Source organism: Phyllostomus hastatus, unplaced genomic scaffold (genome assembly GCF_019186645.2).
Source record: "Phyllostomus hastatus isolate PE091 unplaced genomic scaffold, TTU_PhHast_1.1 phas_scaffold_21, whole genome shotgun sequence".
Classification (NCBI taxonomy): domain Eukaryota; kingdom Metazoa; phylum Chordata; class Mammalia; order Chiroptera; family Phyllostomidae; genus Phyllostomus; species Phyllostomus hastatus.
The window spans coordinates 1466346-1481614 of NW_025334017.1; the positions used below are offsets into that span (position 1 = coordinate 1466346).

At 35.7% G+C, this 15269-nt stretch overlaps 1 protein-coding gene across 1 annotated transcript in view; it reads left to right on the plus strand.

The window, feature by feature from the left end:
* RP1 (RP1 axonemal microtubule associated) overlaps nucleotides 1-15269 on the plus strand; it is a 301394-nt gene that overhangs the window by 91346 nt on the left and 194779 nt on the right. The window contains exons 9-12 of the mRNA XM_045861452.1: nucleotides 7381-7456; nucleotides 8289-8365; nucleotides 8472-8503; nucleotides 8670-8799. Coding sequence (XP_045717408.1) covers nucleotides 7381-7456; nucleotides 8289-8365; nucleotides 8472-8503; nucleotides 8670-8799 — 315 coding nt within the window. The remainder of the gene's footprint in view (nucleotides 1-7380; nucleotides 7457-8288; nucleotides 8366-8471; nucleotides 8504-8669; nucleotides 8800-15269) is intronic.

A 15269-nucleotide genomic window follows, 5' to 3' on the forward strand; every position in this document is an offset into this window, starting at 1 on the left:
GTTCCTCCTTCTGGGTGATTTCTTCTACTTTGTTCTCTAGTTCACTTATCCAATCTTGTGCAATAAATCCTGCTTTTCATTCCTTCTGTTGTGTTCTTCAGTTCAGAAATTGTATTCTTCATTTCCTCTTGGCTCTTGTTGATAGTTTCTATTTCCTTTTTCATGTTGATATAGTTTGCAGTGAGCTCATTGTAGCTTCCTTGTAGTTTATGGTAGCTCATTGTGAGCTCATTGAGCTTCCTGATAACCATTGCTTTGAACTCAATATCTGATAGTTGAGTTGCCTGTGTTTCATTTAGCACTCTTTTAGAGGCTTCCTCTATTCCTTTCATTTGGGGATTATTTCTTTGTCTTCCCATTGTTTGTGAGACTCTTCTTGTTAGCATCAGCTCCTTAGATTGATCTTTTCTGCCTCCCTGGGTTTGTGATGTGAACTTCTGTGGTAGAATACCAGTGAGTTTCAGTGATGCAGTTTCCTTGATCTCCTGAGCTCACTGGTCTTGGGCTGTCATTTAAGTTGGCTCTGTGTTTGTCTTTGAGTTTTGATTGTTGTTGGGTCATTCTTTGGTGGTTGCTTCCCACCAGCTGGTTAAATGAGGGTCACTCTGTCCACCACCTCTTGTATTTGGTTGTGCTGGTGAGGGCAGGTTGTGTTGAACCTGGTTCTTCTGTGTATATAAGGTTTTGAGGATTCTCTCTTGCTCTTGTTCAGTTGTTTGTACTGGGTACTGTCTTTACTGTTTAGTTGTATTTCCAGACAGGTCCTGGATTGACATTTGTGTGGCTTCCACTTCCTCCTTCACCTTCTTCTGTTGTTATCTGTTAGTGGTTCCTTTGTTGTTGGGTTTCCTCTTCCAGTGGGTATCCTGGTATTCACTGCTTCCACCTACACTTTTTTTGTGATCCACTGGAGGGGGAAGGCAAAATGGTTTAAGACAGCAAGAGAGTATTCTATATTTACAGTAGCAGCCAGAAGATAAGAGATAGGAGATCCTTTGGCTATGTATAGTATTAATGGTGATTTTCCACCCTGCTAGCTGATTTTTAGAAAGGATAGAAAGAAGATAAGACTCTTGTTTTTGGAAGGAAGAATTGTGAGTTGGATCTACAAAGCAGAGAGGTTGTGGGAGGTCAGATTCTGAGGTAAGGTGAGAGTAAAGGATAGTAAATAGGTGTAGTGTGTGATGGAATAGAGTTAACCACTACCATAATAGAGTTCAGGAAATTTTGAAGTGGGCTAAGATCTGGGATGGGTGTTGTGAAGTATTTACAATTGCATGGAACAGCAATTATTTACAATAATATTAGAGCAACAATCATATGACAGCATCTATGAGATCTAGATAACAAGAATAGGGAGTATAGAACCTTGAGTAGTGTGCTAATAGGACACAGGTGAGGTGAAGGACAGTACATTAGCAATACACTATAAAAGAGATATCAGGGGAAACCTGTCAGGTGATACAATATAACCATCCTAGCAAAGCATACTATACAGAAAAATTAGGAATACAAAAATACTATTAAAAAGATGTAAGAATAATAGAAAAATAATAATAATACAAATATGCAATAACTTGCAGGTTCTCTAGTAGCAGAGTGAAATTTGTCTCACTGTCACAGCTGTTGTGATTCCCTTTCTTTGGGTTCAACTCTGATCTTTTCACAGATCCAGGTTTTTGTCTCACTTGTAGGTATTTAAAAAATAAAAATAAAAAATGCAGACAAAGGAAGGAAGAAGAGATAACACTGGAGGAAAGAAAGGAGGAAGGAATATGTTTTAGCAGGAGAAAGCAGGAAAGAGAGAAAAAATAAATTAAAAGAGAATAAAAATAATAAAAAATAAAAATTAAGAATTGTTTTTAAAAAATAGAATAAAATTGAAAATTCTCTTGGTTTCAAAGTGGCCAAAATGTTTTTTCTGGTCTTGCTGGCTGCGGCAGGCTGAAGGGTGATTGGTATGATTTTTCTTCCTTCGAAATTTGTACTCAGTCAGTGGTGCGCACTCTCTGGGGAGCTATGGTGGCTCCTGGGCCCTGCACCCTGGGTGTGGGAATCAGGTCTTTCTGCAGGGTTATTGCTGTGGACTGGGGTGCAGAGATGTGCTCCCATGAGAAAGCGAGCACCCTCAGCCAATTGCCTCACCCTCCCAGCGTTATGTGGTACGCAGGGTCCTCCACACAAGCACAACCCTCTGTGCAAACTCAGGATTTCTGCCTGGCTGGGTGGCAGGGAGGCCGGTGATTGCTGTAGGAGAATTCCCCAAACAGTGTCTGTTTTTTCATTCCTTCCTCTTGAGATATTCCTCCTATTGAAGCCTGCTGCTCCACACCTTGGCCTGGCTTCTCCCGCACCCCAACTCTCCAGCCAGACCGGTGACCCTGGGGGTCAGGGCCCATTGTGCAACCCAACCCCGCTAGTGTCCATAGACTCTGAGGGTGCTCACAGCGCTTGTGTGTTTGCTAGCAACTGGGTTCCTCTTGGTGCCACTCAGACCCTGTTTGGCTGGGGAGGGAGCAGTTGTCCCAGCTCTCTCCCGAGGACTCTGTGGCAAACCCGGCATTGGGGGCTGGGCCTGGGGCTGCAACACACGCCCCCCCCCCCACCACCACCATCCTGCGCTGGTTCCTGGGACCCTACCATGTTGCAGCACTCCTCTCACTGACTAGTTTTTCGGTTCCGCCACAATCCTTGGTCCACTATTTTCACATATGCTAAGATGTGTTGGTTGCTTGCTCTTCCACTCCGTAGATTGGCCAGAATTCTCTGCCGTGTGCAGAGGAAAGCCAAATCTGCTCCTTTCTACTCCGACACCATTTTCCTTCCTCCTACCATAGTTTTTTGATCCATTCATTTACTGATGGGCATCTAGGTTGCTTCCAACACTTAGCTATTGTAAACTGTGCTGCTCTGAACATTGGGGTGCATAGGTTCTTTTGGATTGGTGTTTCAGGGTTCTTAGGATATAATCATATCTCTTTATTTCTAATTGACATGATATATTTTCATTTCTTCGTATTTCAGTTAAACCGTTATCTACTACTGACTTATCTACTACCAATATGAAAGATAAGATTTGCTCCATCATCCTTCCTTTCCTCACATTCTCTTATTAGAGTCAATGTCACCACTTTGCCTTAGATCAATAGTCAGTGTTTGCTTTATTAAAGGATATATAAGCATTATTCACAGAAGGGCTATGTGATTACATTTCTTATTGTGCAATCTTTCACCCCCTAGAGTTAATAACAAGCTTTTGGGTTTTTATTTGTTTGTGTATTTGTTTTAATTAGTTTTCTATACATTCTTAACTTCTAAAGGTTTTTTTTTCTATAAGTTTAAACCTCTTCTCACCATGGTCATACACCTTAGGTATTTGGTTTTATCCCTTTCTCAGAGATTACCCTCCTAGAATTTTCTTTTTCCTCCTTTCAATGTAGACTAGGTGTGTTCTAGGCCTGCCTTGGGGCTGTTTCCTAGGGATTTCTCTTTAACAGGGGACCAGTGGCTTGAACACTGCAGAAGGGCCAAAGTGATTTCTGCAGTGTTTAATCACTGGTTTTCTGCTTCTTGTGTTTTCCCTTTAGTTTCTGCTATTATTTGTGGGACATGGTAATCAGCAGCTTCTTGAGAGTGGATGTACATGATTCCAGTTCACTTTATTGAATTTTTAAATGTTTCCAAGACATTTATAATTTATATATCTCTATTATTCTGGATATTCACTTTAGTGTGCCTTGGTGTGGGCCCTTTTCTTTATTGTTCTGGGATCTTAGACCATTTAATCTGGAAACTCATTTGTTCAGTACTAGGGAATTTTCTAATTGTCCCTTTCATTTTCTCCTTTATGTATTGGTGGAAAAAACAGTAATCAGATTTAGAACTCCTGAACTTATCCTATTTGTTCTATACTTCTCATTTTTTTGCTCTCATTTTCCATTATCTTATTTGTGTATATATATTGCTATATAGAATATATATTTATGTATACAAATATATGTTTATATATGTGTGTATACACAAATGGGATGGTGAAACAAATATATATTACTTTTATTCTGTTTTAGAAATAAATATATAATAATTTTAAATAATAACTCTGATCCATGAATTATTTTGAAGTGTGTTTTGTAGTTTCTAAAGTATGAGAGTGTGTCTGTTTGGGTAGGATATGGAATGTTGACAATCTTTTTGTTATTGATTTTCCGTCTTACTGAATTTTGGTCAGATAAAGTTGATTAGTATATAATTTAAAACCATTTATTAAATGTACAACATCATTATAAACAGTCAGCTAAGGAAAGTGAACTAGAATATGCATGAATGGACAATGATAACTTCGCTGGACTAGTCACTGAGGACAGTAAATGCTGTTGAGTGAGCATGTGTACTGTGTGGCTGCTGCATTCAAAATGACTGAGCCTATAGAGCAATGAATCAACATCAAATTTCACATTATGAATGAACTTTCGTCCACAAAAACTATTTGGATGATAAAAAAGGCTGCAGCTAAGGGCAACCTGTGACTGGCAGGTTCATCATGACAACGTGCCTGCTCATGCTTTCCAGGTCTTGTGAAGTTTTTTTGAGAAACATAACATCAGTCACATGACTCAGCCCCCTTACAGCCCAAATTTTGCAACTTGTGACATCTGGCTTTTCCTCAAACTAAAATCACATTTGAAAGGGAAGAGATTCCAGACTGTCAACCAGGTTCAAGAAAATATGATGGGGCAGCTAATGGAAATCTGGAGAGCTATGTGAGGTCCCATGGTTCTTACTCTGAAGGGGACTAAGGTGTCATTGTTCTGTGTACAGTGTTTCTTGTATCTGGTATCTTCTTCAATAAATGTCTCTATTTTTCATATTACATGGTGGGATACTTTCTGGATAGACCCTCAACAATGGCTGGACTTTTTCTAGACAGATCTCATATATAGAAAAATAACCCCTAAATCTCAGTTAACTACAGCAATATTTATTTCATATGTACATTGTCTTTTGTCTTTTCTTGGTTGGACTTTGCTAGGTTCCTGGCTCTGATGTGGGGTCATGTATGTACCACATGTGTTCATATTTGAATCTAAGAGGAGTAATGCTACCTGAGACATGCTGGTTTAATGGTCAAGGACTGTAACTGGAACCAGCCATATGGTTATTTCTACCCACATTTCACTGGCTAAATCAAATCGAATGGCCAAGATCAAAGTCAGTGGAATGCAGTGGGGGAGGATGAATTGTAGACAAATAATGCAGTATTAGTGGCTAGTGTTACTAAGTATTATCTGAAAGTAGTGCTTAATTTGACTCAATAATTCCATTTCTAGAAAGCTATCTAAAATATTGAGAATATATATAATTCATACTCAAAATTATGACCATATTATGTGTAATAAGAAAAGTCTCTGTCTTACAATAGGAAATATATTACATACAGTAAGTTTATACACTGAAATTCTATGCAACTTCAGAAATTATATTGTCCAAATATTTAGGAAAAACAAGTAAATGTTGATGTCCAGTGATATCCACTGAACAAAGCAGGTATATGTTTTGGTACTTAATACTCACTAGCCTCTGTAATAATCTACCTTGAAATCTGAAGTCTCTATACAGCATATTTATTTATATATTTTTTTAAATTTTATTTTAATTGTTGTTGCTGTACAATTTTCTTTTCTTTTTTTTAAAACAATGTATCTCTTTTTTTAAGGTTTTATTTATTTATTTTTAGAGAGGGAAGGGAGGGAGAAAGAGAGAGAAACATCAGTGTGCGGTTGCTGGGGGCTGTGGCCTGCAACCCAAGCATGTGGCCTGAATGGGAATCGAACCTGAGACACTTGGGTTCGCAGCCCACGCTCAATCCACTGAGCTACGCCAGCCAGGGTGATATAAGGTATTTATTATATGTGTTGTGTAAGAAAGTATTACATTTCAGTAGATCTTTATATAACTCTTTGATTGCTGTTCTTGACTAATCCACCCAGGGACAGCCTGGCTTTTGTCAGAACCTCATCTTTTTGAGTTCTAAATCCATTCTTGGGTTTTTCTGATGTATGGGAAAATGTGTTTTTTTAAAAGTAGATAATATATTTTATATAATTGTATTAAAACTAACTGCTAATTAAACCTATTAATTTAAAAAATCTATACCTCATCATCTCCAAGAGTTTTCTTTGTAGACGCCTCAATAGCTCATGAAACTCACTTCAGAAATCTGATAACATTTTCTATTATTTCCTTAAAGAAGACAAGTAATTCATATTCTTTGGTAACACAAATGTAATGAAATCAAGTATTTTGAGGGATGATGTTTCAGGCAGAGGAAACAGTGTGTGTAAAAGCATAGATTCATGAATATTAATAATCTCTGGCAGTGGTTTTCAGAGTGTGGTTCCTAGATCATCAGAATTGTCTGGGGTTTTGTTAAAAATTCAGTTCTTGGGGCCTTTACTATGATGAGGAATTATTTTGGTTTGCTTAAGATTGTCCTAGCTGTAGCACTGGAGAGCCTGCATCCTGGAAAACCCCTCTGGGACAATGTGAGTCAGCAGTTAGTTACCTTAGATTTTGTGTATCATGCCTTCTGAGTCAGAAATTCAGTATGGGTCCCAGCAGTCTCAGTTTTTATAATCTCTCCTGGTGATTCTGATGCATGCTAAAGTTGGAGAACCACTGATCTAGGGAATATGAGCAGTTTGGCATTGCCCAATGATAGTAGTTTGTGATGAGGGATGAAGCTGGAATGCAAGCAGAGACCAAGCATTGAAGGAAGGCCCATATATGTATGCTGTGTTAAAGGGTTTTATTCCCCCTGGCTGGTGTGGATCAGTTAGTTGGAATGTTGTATTGTAACCGAAAGTTGTGGGTCTGATTGTCAGTCAGGGCACATGTTTAAGTTGTGAGTTCAATCTTCAGTCTGGGTGCATATGAGCATACGATTTTCTCTCTCTTACTTCCCCCCATCTCAAAAAATAAAACAAAAACAGTGTTTTATTCAACAGTTGGTAAGTATTAACTCATCAAGTTAAGGACTTTTAATTAGAGGAGGTGATATTTTGAGCTCGCTTTGTATAGCTAAAACCATTATAACTAGTTAAAATATTCCATTTTATTTATAAATACAATTAAATGGTATTTTAATCAATTCCAGTTTGAAAATTAATATAAAATTAAACATATAAAAATTATTGGCTTCATGTGTACCAGCTCAATCTGTGTGCTTGGACAGAGTTTCTGAATGGCTATTCATTTTTATAACAAAACAAATATATAGACTTTATAACCTTCAAGGTGTTTGTTTTAGAAATAGAAAGTATTTTGAAAATAGATCAGATATATATGAGTATTCATACCATATTTTTTTAAATTTATGTTTAGGAAATGGTTGGTTTCTTGATGATATTGTAATCAGGGATCCCACAAACAACCATGAATATGCCTTCTTCTGTCACAGGTTTGTAGGCATTCTTTTACATTGCACAAATTCATTTCACTTTAGTCAGTTCCAGGTTCTAAAGAAATGGATAGCTTATTCTATTCTTTATTGGTAACTTTTTGAAAATTAATTTTAGGTACCATTTCTTCTATTTAGAAAGATATCCATTATGCTTATCATGATTTCTGATGATACAAATGTAAATATTTCTTGGGAAATTAAGGTAGATTTGTAAAATATAACTTCTTTTATCATATTAGTAAGGATAATGAAAGTCTCTGTTAAGAAGACTTATTCCAACTGGACTAGGTCCTGCATTAGGTTAAAAAATAAATGTACAAGATAAATGTTGCATATGGCTTTTTACAGAAAAATGACATTACTGATCCACTGTCTTCAGACCTTAATTTTGGGTTATTTTCTCAATAGTGGTGATAGATTTGCTCTTTCTTTCAACATTCTCCTGCTTCTTTTCTGATGGAATCAATAATAGCCATTTATAAAATAATTTGGTACAGTTTGCACTCTAATTACCAGCCAAAGAACAGGATACAATAATTGGTTCAGTGGATGTAAAATGTATGACCTAGGCAGACTGATTCATTAATGCACCTGTGGATTAGGGGAAAACATTTCATCTTCACCTGCTAGTAGCTTTTCCTATCTTCCCTGCACTCTCACAGCCATTTCAAGCATTTTTTTTTCCATTCTCTACTCTGCTTTTACCAGCTAGATGCCTATGGCTTTTTTCAATGTCCATTATCCATTATTTCTGGCTTGGCTAGATAATTGCCTGTGGTTAGTATAAATATAAAGCCAGAATATACTCAGCACACTTTTCTTTCCACAGATGGCTTGATCAAGGGGAAGATGATGGTAAAATTGTTACAGAACTATATGCCAGGGATAACAGTATTATCTCTGCAAGTGAGTGTCATGTTCTCACATTTCTTGAAGAACTTTGTTTTATGATGATTGAGGAAAGCATGACATGGCTGAAATTAACATTCCTCTTTTTCTTTTATACCCTCAGGACAGAAGCTAGAATGTAATAGAAAAGAAACAGTAAGTTTCACTTTGGGTCTTAAATTATTTGGTACAAATGGTGTTCAAATAGGTATTTGATGTGTTAAAACAAAACAGTGTATGACGTATAGTGAGGGGTGTTTCTTAGTAATTGCCTTCTCTTTGTCTTATCATAGTATTTTTTTTTGTTTGTTTTCCTATTTAGTGGGCTGCAGAGAGCTGGAAGTTTAAGAAGGGAAATACTCTTCAATTCTACAGCAGGCTTACTGGAGGCTTTGTCCATCTGCATCCAGATGGCACAGTTGATGCAGTTGGAGAGAAGACAGACAAATATGGTAAAATCACTGAGCAAAGCATGTTGTGCTATGGCAGTTTTGGGAGTTGGAAAAAGGGGAGATTTCTAGACTCAGTTTAATTTGTAGTTTTGCTTCTTTTTCAGATGGCTTTACACCACTTTGGCCCATTTAAATAATTCACTATCTGCCTTAATACAAATGATCAATAGATGACAGGCTTTAAATCTAGGTAGACAATGTCATTATGCAGAACATTACACCATGAAAAACATAGTTGGTATTACTTAATTGAAGAGTAAAATGTAGGCAATTAATATTAACTGTTCAAAAAAAGCAGCAGTATAGCTCTTAGATGGTGTGGCCATTTAAGGAATTAAGTTGGTTCTGTTACATGCTGAGAGCCTATTCTGTTCAAAACACCACGTTAAAAAATTTGATGGCCATAGAAGTAACTAAGACATTATTCTGAATTCCTGGGATTCAAAATGTAATGAGAAAGACAAATACATATAAAAATTTCAAAATTGGTTGTTTGTAGCTTGTGTCATGATAAAGGTACAGAGGAAAAGTAGGCAGAGGAAAACTAGATTTGATGTTTAAAATCAGCATATTAAGAAGCCATGAGAATAAGAATTAAAGAAGAAGAAGTAGACTGATAATATCAGTCCTTTGACTATAGACCCAAACCTCCAAATCACCTTGAAATTTGTACCTTTACTGTTTAAACAAGATTTCCCTACTGCATTTATGAATATAACTTTTCTGTTCAGTAGTCCCTTTTATGCATGGTTTTGCTTCCCACAGTTTCAGTTACCTGTATTCCAAAAATTCCAGACATAAAAAATTCATAAGTTTTAAATTGTGTTCTCTTCTGAGTAGTGTGATGACATCTCCCACAGTCCAGATCTATCCTGCCCAGGACATGAACTATCCCTTTGTCCAGCATCTTCATGATGCATACACTACCTGCCTGAGTCGTTTGGGTTATCTGATTGCTGTGATATCACAGTACTTGTGTTGAAGTCACCCTTATCTTACTTAGTAATGGACTCAAAGCCATTCACATAACTTTTATTACCATATATTGTTATAAATTTTATTAGTTATATTTATTAATCTCTTACTTTGCCTAATTTATAAATTAATTTGTCATAGATAGGTATCTATAGGGGAAAAACTAGTATATATAGGGTTTAATACTATCTATGGTTTTAAGCATCCACTGGAGTCTTGGAACATATCCCCAAGGATAAGAGATGAAGGACTACTATAATTTGTTATAAACAGTGATCAAATAACCTCCCAGATGTGCTGGTTGGAGATGCTAACCTATATAGCATTTCCTCAAAAGGTAGTCTCCTCCACTTTGTATTAGAGATCCCAGGGAATAATTCAACTTCCTTCTCTATAAAAATATGTGGGAGTCTAAGAATATTTCCTAGTAGCTTCTCTTTCCAAAATTAATCTATTCCCTAGTCATTTTTCTTACCTGTTGGTTTCTTCTTGGAATCACTTATCTACTTAGATCAGTAAATATGACCCCTCATATCCTGTTCCTTGCATTTCCTGTTGTCAATGCTGATGTCCTTTTCTCTTGTTCAGTATAGTAGATTGTATTTCCAAACGTGGTTACAAAAATATCTCCCATTGTTAAATCAGAAACTGAAGGACCTAAGTTATCCTACTTGCAGAAAATATGACAGCAGAGTCCAAGACCAAGACTATTTACTTCTCATAGACATTAGTTCTCCAAGTTCCAATCCCACAGTATCATGAGATAAGGGCCTGATGGTACCAGGGTCTTACCTACATGTGTGGGTAGGTGCATTAAAGGAGAGGAATTAGGAAAGTCTAATCTTATATAAGATTGCCCATCCTTCCTTCCAGAAAAAGAGGAAGAAAATGAGATAGAGACAGAGAGAACCTCTCTTTATTTTGGAATGCAAGCAATTTTATCCTGGGAAGGAAAAGAAAGATCTTTACCTTTACTCCTCTGGGATGTTGGGAGAGAGAGTGAGGGAGAGAGGCAGAGAGAGTGAAAGACAGAAGAAGGAGAGGGAGAGGGAAAAGTAGAGAGAGGGGGTGGGGGAGAGAGAATATCATTCTTAACCTGTAACCAGTACCAACTACCAAACATATGAGGCCCTGTGTAGACAAAACTAACTGGCAGATAATGAAAATAGATAAACGTTTACCCTTAATTCTTTCTAGCATCTTAATACATATTAGAATAAATAGCCTTAAAAAAACAGGTATAGGGTAGTATGAGTAATTTTTCTTGACATAACTGACAATTTTGCAACAGGAGGACTTTTAGGTGTGTAATTACTAGCAGCATTATTTCCTGATGTTATGTTTTGTGTCTCGTAAAATCACCCCCATGAATCAGGTTTTCTCTCTCTGAAAAGTGTGGCAATGATCGATGTTGACCCATGGACATTTTTCAAGAAAATGTCTCTAAGATATGTTGGCTTATAATTTTTACTCCATAAAACAATGTTGTTTTTATCCCCATGCACCAATCCTTCTATTTATTCATGAAGCTGGTTGTGAATTTAGCTATTTCCCTACTCAATTTCTTTGAGAGCTACTGAACCATTTCTTGGCAATAATGGACTTAAAAGCAGACACACAGCATGAAAAGATCTTTGAAATACCATAGGGAGCTTCCTTTTATGATCATAAGCTCATAGGTATTAAAAGCAATACTAAATCAACATTAACAATGACCATCAAAAGCAAGTCTTCTAGTCTTCAGTGAAGCATCCTAGAAATAAGGGAGGCACCAGGCAACCAAAACAATTAAGTTTTTACCTCCAAACCTTAGATGGTGATTTTATGTCAGGACCAGTTTCAAAATTTCACATTATCCATAATTTTAAAACAATTACTGTAAAATCTAGATGCAAATGTTTTCTCATTTTACAGCATTATTTTTCAGGAAAAATTATAATCTAAATTCATATTATTTGATAAACATTCCTAAAAGTTCCAGCATGCATTTTAAAATGTATACTATATCATATTACTAGAAGTTTCTAATGCCATTATTATTCTCTGTATTATCTCTAAGGATTTATGTAAATAGTTGTACCAGGTTTTGTTAGTGGGTTTTTGTATTTTGTTTTGGGAGTGTTTATTTGGTACAATGTCAGAATAGGCCAGTGATTTGAAGATTCAATGCAATCCCTTTCAAAATATCATAGCCTTTTCCGCAGGAATGGAAAACCTAATTCTAAATTTTATATAGAATTGCAAGGGACCTCAAATAGCTAAAACAATATTGAAAAAGAAGAACAAAATTAGAAGACTCACATTAAAAAAATACTGCAAAACTACAAGAATCAAAACAGGATAATACTGGCATAAAGATAGAAGTACAGATCAATGGAATGGTGTTTTGTATTATTTTGAGAAGGTCAGTCAGGTGATGCTACAAGAGGAGATACAGGAAAGGCTCAGAAAAACAAAATTCATTATACTCATAGGTTCTAGAAACAGGGGGCATAGTATGTCACACAGGACCACATAGAATAACACCAAGGTGGTCAGGAGACAGAAGATGGGAGGGAAGGAACCCTCAGGTGATGGCATTTATTGTGGTTTCCACAGGAGACATAAGACAGGGTGGGGTAAACAGTTTATAATTGACTAATTTGAGTAATTTCAGTTAGCTTTGGACTGTGGAGATGATCTCCACTTGCTTTGATCTTGGTCCTGCAATGAATAAGGCAGAGGATCATTGCCCCAGAGAGTTCAGGGAGAGAAAGAGGAAGTATGAGTAGTAGTCTCTCAGCCAGAAAGGTTTTTAAGATATCAAATCATCATAATATACAGAAGATTTTAATTATATAGAAGGCAAATGGAAATAAAAGTCTAGAAATAAACCTGCACATCTATGGTCAATAGATTTTTGACCAGGGTGCTAAGACTACTCAAATGGGGAAAGAATAGTTTCTTCAGCAAATGATACTGGGGCAACTGGATATCTAAATGCAAAATAATAAAAGTAGAACCTTACACCATATGTAAAATTTCATTCAAAATGGACCAAAGATCTAAGTATAAGAGCTAAAATTACAAAACTCTTAGAAGAAAATGTAGGCATAAGTCTACACATCCTTGGAATAGTCAGTGTTTTCTTAGATATAACATCACATGCACAAGCAACAAAGAAACATAGATTAAACATCATCAATATAAACTCTTGTGCATCAAAGAATACTATCAAGAAATGACAAGGTAACTCACAAAATGTGAGAAAATATTTGCAAATCATATATCTTCAATAACACATTAGTTCACTCAATTTAAAGAATCATCTGAACAATAGCTCTTTAAGAGTTCTTGTGCTCATCTCATTGATGGGGAAATTGAGACAGATTAACACAAAATGACTTGTCTGCAATTGTCTAATAAATCAATGTCAGAGTCAAAGTCAGAATCCCTGCTTCCCAGTTCTTTCTTCATTTCAATAACACTCTACACCCCATAATGTCCAGGATTATCTGGAAGTATACATCTGCATGGTTTAATTTTATGAAGACTTTTAATTTTTCTCCATTAAGATGAATTTTATTAAATAAACAAAAATAAATTAGAGCTTAATTAGGCAGAAAGCCTTCCATTTAGAGTGGTCTGTTGAACTAATATACAAGTCTTTCAGTTTTGAAAATATGACTTTAAATGAATCTAAGAACATTTTAATATACAGTGAAATCCTTCTAAAATTTGGAGTAGTAGAGTTAACATCTTCATCAGACCTGATTCTTAAGTAAAAGTATTTGCCCATCTAGTTAATTAAAATAAAAAATATAAAGGTAGAATTCATTAATTGCATTTGTTAACTCTAGATGAATATACAAGTACAAGCTGAATAATTAAAACATAATAAAAATATAAATAATCCCAAATTAAAATTGGGATTTGGGGACCATAAATCATTCAGTAACTACCATAATCCTGTTTTATTTGGTATATATTGACTAGGCTCAGAGTTTTGAGTTAATACAAAATGCTCTATGTTGGCAGTGTTGGAAAAGGAAATACTGGTTTATTTTAGAAAATTTAACTTTGTCACCATGAAATAATTGTATAGATACTATATAATGTATATTACATATTTTACATTAGATAAATTTTCATTTTATATTTTATATATGTATACATATTTATAGGCATACACACACCTCATACATAGACAAACCTCAGCAACTAATTAGGAAATGAGATAAATTTGTGGCTCAAGATATCACCTATTTTAAACTCACTGTATGGGAGAGAACTTAGTGATGAACTCAAATGGGTGGTTAAAACTTAGGGCTTATCTAGAATTTTTAAAAGAACAATATTTTTGTAGAGAAGGGACATGACAAAGGAAAAGGACTTTGAGCTTCTAGGGACAGCAAACTGTGGGAAGGATGTATATGGGGAAACTAATGCAAGGTAAGGGCTAACTAGTGAGAGATGTTTGTGTGGTCTCTTTCTCAGTACCACCTGTCTCCAGTGATAAGATTCTTATCCTTTTCCTGCTGGGGAAGTGTGGTTGGGAGATACCTTCACAAAATAAAGTTATGTTCTGCTTTTAGGCAGAGCAAAGAGTTCACAGTGTCTTTTTTCTCAGTTGCCTTCAGCTCAAAATAATTTTTATGTCATGCATTATATTTGGGGATGACATACTCTGAACCTTTTCAATATTATTCATATGCAGAAAAAGTACACGTTTTATTACGAATTTTTATAAACTGAACATTCTCATGTAACTAGAACCCAGATAAAGAATTGGAACATAACCGGCACTCCAGAAACAACCTCATGCCATTTTCTAGTCACTCTCCCCTAAAGGTAACCATTGCCATGGCTCCTAAGATCCTAGAATAATTCTGCCTGTTTGGGGCTTTATGTAATAAAACATACAATACATATTCATTTATATCTGGCTTGATGCATCATTGAAAATAACGTATTTATAAAAGTAAAAAAGGTCTTCATTTATTGTTGTAACAAGAGTGGATTCTTGAAAATTTGTTGGCAGTAACTTGGAAAGATTATTGGTAATGCAAAGAATGCTGGACTAAGATCTGAAATCCTGGGTCCATACTAGGTAGGGATCTGGGGAACATCCCTTAACTTGGGAAAGTTTCCTCATTTGCCAAGTGGGAATAACTGTGTATGTGTGTGGTGTTTGTATTTATAGGCTATGGGGATATGTTAACTAACTTATCTAAAGAATATTTCTTGAGCATCCACTGTGTTCTAGGTACTCTTCTAAGTGCTGTTATATAATTGTACACAGGGTATACAAAAATTTATGCCCTTGAAATGCTTACATTTTAAGATAAAAAGGTATGTAAAGTACATTGAAAGTTAAAAAAAAACAAATATGTGAGGACAGAATCTTCATCATTATAATCATACAAACCAATCATTAATGTCCAAATCATATCTATTTACTTTTGTAATGCATTATTTTATTTTACCCAAAATGTCTGGTATTTATAGAATTGAAA